The 4,590-nt window shown below is 33.2% G+C and overlaps 1 protein-coding gene across 3 annotated transcripts; it reads left to right on the plus strand.

The window, feature by feature from the left end:
• LOC112528026 (transcriptional regulator SUPERMAN-like) lies at positions 1 to 1,052 on the plus strand. 3 transcript variants are annotated; one of them, XM_025138915.1, is made up of 2 exons: positions 1 to 547; positions 626 to 1,052. In XM_025138915.1, the coding sequence occupies exons 1-2, from the start codon at positions 185 to 187 to the stop codon at positions 755 to 757; spliced, it is 495 nt and encodes a 164-aa protein (XP_024994683.1). In that variant the 5' UTR covers positions 1 to 184; the 3' UTR covers positions 758 to 1,052. The 3 variants fall into 3 exon arrangements, with proteins under 3 accessions (XP_024994683.1, XP_024994681.1, XP_024994682.1); XM_025138913.1 differs by having other exon boundaries at positions 2 to 554; positions 623 to 1,038; XM_025138914.1 differs by having other exon boundaries at positions 9 to 554; positions 626 to 1,021.
• Positions 1,053 to 4,590: the final 3,538 nt, after the last annotated feature.

Below are 4,590 nucleotides of genomic sequence, written 5' to 3' on the forward strand. Positions count from 1 at the left end.
CTACTCGCTAGAATTTTGTTTTGTCACATTTCTTATTTAACCCTTTTCTTCACATTTCATCTTCAATCATTCTCCACCCTTAATTTGTTTCTACCATTATACAGTGGTTGCTGATCTTGTCATTTAATTTTGTCAACAGCCACCGATTCAACCTAGCACCATTATCGCCGACACGGTCTTGTGGATGTGGAGCTCTAATCCATTGACGACAAACTCTCAAGAGGAAGATGATGATTCATGGGAGGTGAAAGCCTTTGTGAAAGACACAGGAAATATCATGGGAACCACTTGGCCGCCACGGTCATACACTTGCACATTTTGCAGAAGAGAATTCCAGTCAGCTCAGGCTCTAGGTGGTCACATGAATGTGCACCGCCGCGATAGGGCTCGGATCCACCAATCCCAGCCTAACTTGAGAATCCCTAATTTATCTTCTTCCACTCTCTTGATTCCGACTCAAGAACGTGTTGCAAATGGTGGTCTATGCCTTTTCTGCTCTTTGCCTAACAACCCTATTGCAATTTTAAACCCTTCATCTTTGAATAAGGTTAAAGGTAATACTTTCTCTCTTCTTTCCAATTCGCCTCATCCCCAATAAAGATTAACTTCATGAATTATTCAGCAGTCGTGGCTCCTCGTTGCTTCAATTCTTCGCTCATCGAAGCTTCAACGTCAACGAATCATGAAAACAACCAAAGATTTGTTCTTGACAACAAGAGAAAGAAGACCGATTCATCAATTGAAGGTATCGATCTAGAGCTTCGTCTAGGATGCAACTCATAAGTTTCTTGAAACATGTACAGGTGTTTTTGTGTGCTTGATTGTGTGTTTCTTTCCTTCTTCTTTTTTTTGTTTAGAAGCTTGAATCTTTTTCGTTTTTCATCTGAAAAAAAGATTTGATTTTTCTGTTTGTTGTTTGTTATCATCGAAGGATATTGTATATGGAAAGAAGTAGAGGGATCCAATTTTAATTGAATAATTAAGGATAATTCGAGGTAAATAAAATGATCATAAATAAGCTTATAGCGATGGAGTATTGCTTTCTTGTGCATAATCATTTTATGGAGAAATCTGTCACGAATTGAATAATTTGTTATGCATTTTTGCTCATTGTAATTACTTTGTATAATAATTAAAATAAAATAGAAATCATAACAATATTAGTAATGATAATAGCTTTTATCAACTTGTAAGAATCATTCTGAATGTTCTGTAGGTTCCTAATTTCCTCCTTTCCTAATTTGTTAGTAATTAGTTAATAAAACGCAGCTGTTTTACTAGCTAGAGATGTAAATTAAATATCGTTTCACTCTATAATTCGGCTTTTTGGTTGGTTTTCATTAATTTATGTATGAATAAAGTTATATATATATATATATATATATATTAAGAAAGTTTTTGTTTGAGAGAGTATTTTCATAAATGGAAGGAGCGTGCTTATTTAATTAAGAAGGACAAGTTTGAAAGAAAAAACCTTGGGTTTCTACATACAACTCTCTCTAGAAACTTACTGACTAAGTTTATGTATCATTAAGTTATCATTGGACAATCAATCTATAACTGACAATATAAATTATAAGTATCATTAAGCTCATTAAAACTGTTAATAAACAGACACTTAGGTGGCCTTTGTTTTTTAAAGAGGTGCTTAAGTCTGAAGTCTGAATTCACTTCTGAATTTTAAGAGGTAGTGCTGAAGTCTGAAATCTGAATCAGTCAGACTGTTTGTTTTTACGTCTGAAATCTGAAATCTGAATCATTGAAATCTAGGCTTTCTTTGCAAGCATTGGAAGCTCTAAAAGCAATTAAGAGGTTTTAAGTGAAAATGTTACCTCTAAATAATTCAGACATAATCAGAGCTTTTAAGCTCTTAATTGAAAAAAAAAAAACAAACACACTTAATACCCTAAGGTCTGACCGATTCAGACATAAGAAGGTATTAAGTGATTTTTAGGTAAAAACAAACAAGGCCTTAGTATATTTAAAAATATGGTTATATGACCCAAAAGACCCATTTTTTTGGTAAATAAGTTCATAAAGCTTCTACTGAAGTGCCTTTATTCCTAGCCAATAATTATACTCTCTTTATCTTGTAATTATCCGACTACTTATGTGAATATAAATAGTTAGAGTTGTTATTCTCATTTGCGAATCTTGAATTAATATTTCTTTTATCCTTCCCAATTTATATATAGAAAAAGAGGTTAAGAAGAAAACCTAAAAAAATAAAAATTGAGGAACACTTTGAAACCATTAATCTGGACGTTATGTACATATATATTTTTGATTGTATGTACATGTGCATACCGAAAAAATTGCTTACAATTAATTGTATGTACATGTGCATACCCTATAAATAAACGATTACCAGTGTGTTCCTAATTCTTCATTTTTTTGATGTTTTCTCTTGAACCTGAACCTGAACCTAAACCTGATTATATATATATATATATATATATATATATATATATACACACACAATTTGTATAAATGGTTGGGTTTGTATTTGATAAATGACTAATCAAATGCAACCTTCTTAAATGTTGCAACCAATGCAACTTTATCTGCGCCATACAATTAAACAATTAACAGTTGGGGATAAGGCGATTGCGGTTGAAGATAAGACGATTACATATTTAAAAAATAAAAACACCCCTAAAAATGAAGAATTATCTAAAGTTAAAATTAAATTTAATTGGCTTACATTGGTTGAAACATTTAAAAAGTTTCAATATTATATATATATAGAGGGGGGGTATATTTTATTGTAGAGTTTTGTAGCGGATGGATAAGATGGGTGAAAATAATTACTTAGTTTGTTGGATTGAATTAAAAACCCAACTTTGATGTCAATAAACAAGAAAACATTGATCCAATTAATTGTTTAGATCTAAAGTGTTAGTATTGATGTGGAATTCTTGAATATATACGACATGAAACATTACCCTTTTAAAAACTAAATTAGATTAAATAAGTATAAATAGATAATTTTGAAACAAAAATTAAAAGGGTACTTTAAGTTGCTACAATTTACGTCTTAAGGGTTGTTTACCAAATTTTCTATTAAGTCATGTATGGATAAATTTGTCTGTCTGGATAAATTTGGGTTGCTGTTTACTTTTCTATCTGAATCAACAATCTGAATCACAGAAATGACCAATTTACCCCTGAGTATTAACTATGGGCTGTTATACAAACCAAGAAATAAGACAAAGAATGTTGCTGCTGTTATACAAACAAGCTGCTGTTATACAAACAAGCCGCTGTTATACCAAGAATGTTATACCAAAAACGAGCAGCAAATATCGAGCATATACTACCAAAAACGAGCAGCAAATATTGACAACAATGGAGGGAATGTCGAGCAGAAATATCGAGTCGTATACTACCAAAATCGAGCAGCAAATAAAGCAAATATTAACAACAATCGATGCATCAAACAAACCCAAAAATATCAAGAATTTACTAGCAAAATAGAGCAGAAATATCGAGCATATACAACCAAAAACGAGCAGCAAATATCGAGCATATTATACCAAAAACGAGCAGCAAATATTGACAACAATGGAGGGCAAAATCGAGCAGAAATCAGAAGAAAAAACGACAGCAAATATCGAGCATATACAGCAGCAAATCAGAAGCAAAAAACGACAGCCAATATCGAGCATATACAGCAGCAAATCAGAAGCAATATCGAGCAAATCAGAAGCAATATCAGCAGCAAAGGAGAAGAGTTACCTTTGGAGAAGAGAGCCTTGATTTGAGGAGAAAGTATTTCGGCCAATTAGGGTTCTTGAGGAGAAGATTGGAGGAGAAGCTTGGAGGAAAAGAGCGACTATGGGAGGAGAAAAAGAGGCGTGGGTTTTATTGGAGGGTAGGGAGGTCCTTTTTTTTTTGGCTTAATGTGGACAAGGCAGGGTATCTGGCTGCGCGATTAAGCCCATGTCTGGGTGAATAAGCCCGAAGTAAACACCCTAAAATGTCTGTGCGAATAAGCTCATTTATCCGGTAAGCTCATTAAGCCACAAGTAAACAGGCCCTTAGTGTCTTGCCAAGAGTGTTTTTTATAAATCTTGTTAAAAAAAGTTGCTACAATTTGCATCAAGTAATTGGTTATTAGCGGCTTGAATATTTGTACAATATATTCAGTCAATTCTCCTTTACCAACAAATATAAGATAAGGGCTCTATGATTTTTACATATTTTGGAAGTTTATTAAACTTTTCAAGGGCACTAAAGTGTTAATCTAAATGGATTTTACATATCTTCATATGGCAATAGAGTCGTGATCTACCATCTCTCGAACTTGATACTCTACAGCACCTTCTTCATTTAATCAGTCTATGTTGAAGGGAATGTGTTGAGTCTTCCATCGTCTAGACACGATCCCTTTAACCTATATATTAGAATATTTCTTCTCTTTTTCAAGTAATCATTTAGAGAAGAATTTGAATAGATTTCACATATCTAGATCACTTATTAATTTGTTGGGGTCCACCAATTTCGGGAGTGGATAATGTGAAGCATCATCTCAGTCTAGATTCCTTTAAAAGGAGCGTGTTAGACACAGACTCTTTAACTTTCTCTCCC

The sequence above is a fragment of the Cynara cardunculus genome (genome assembly GCF_001531365.2).
Source record: "Cynara cardunculus var. scolymus isolate 2C chromosome LG 15, CcrdV1, whole genome shotgun sequence".
In the NCBI taxonomy this organism is placed as follows: Eukaryota; Viridiplantae; Streptophyta; class Magnoliopsida; order Asterales; family Asteraceae; genus Cynara; species Cynara cardunculus.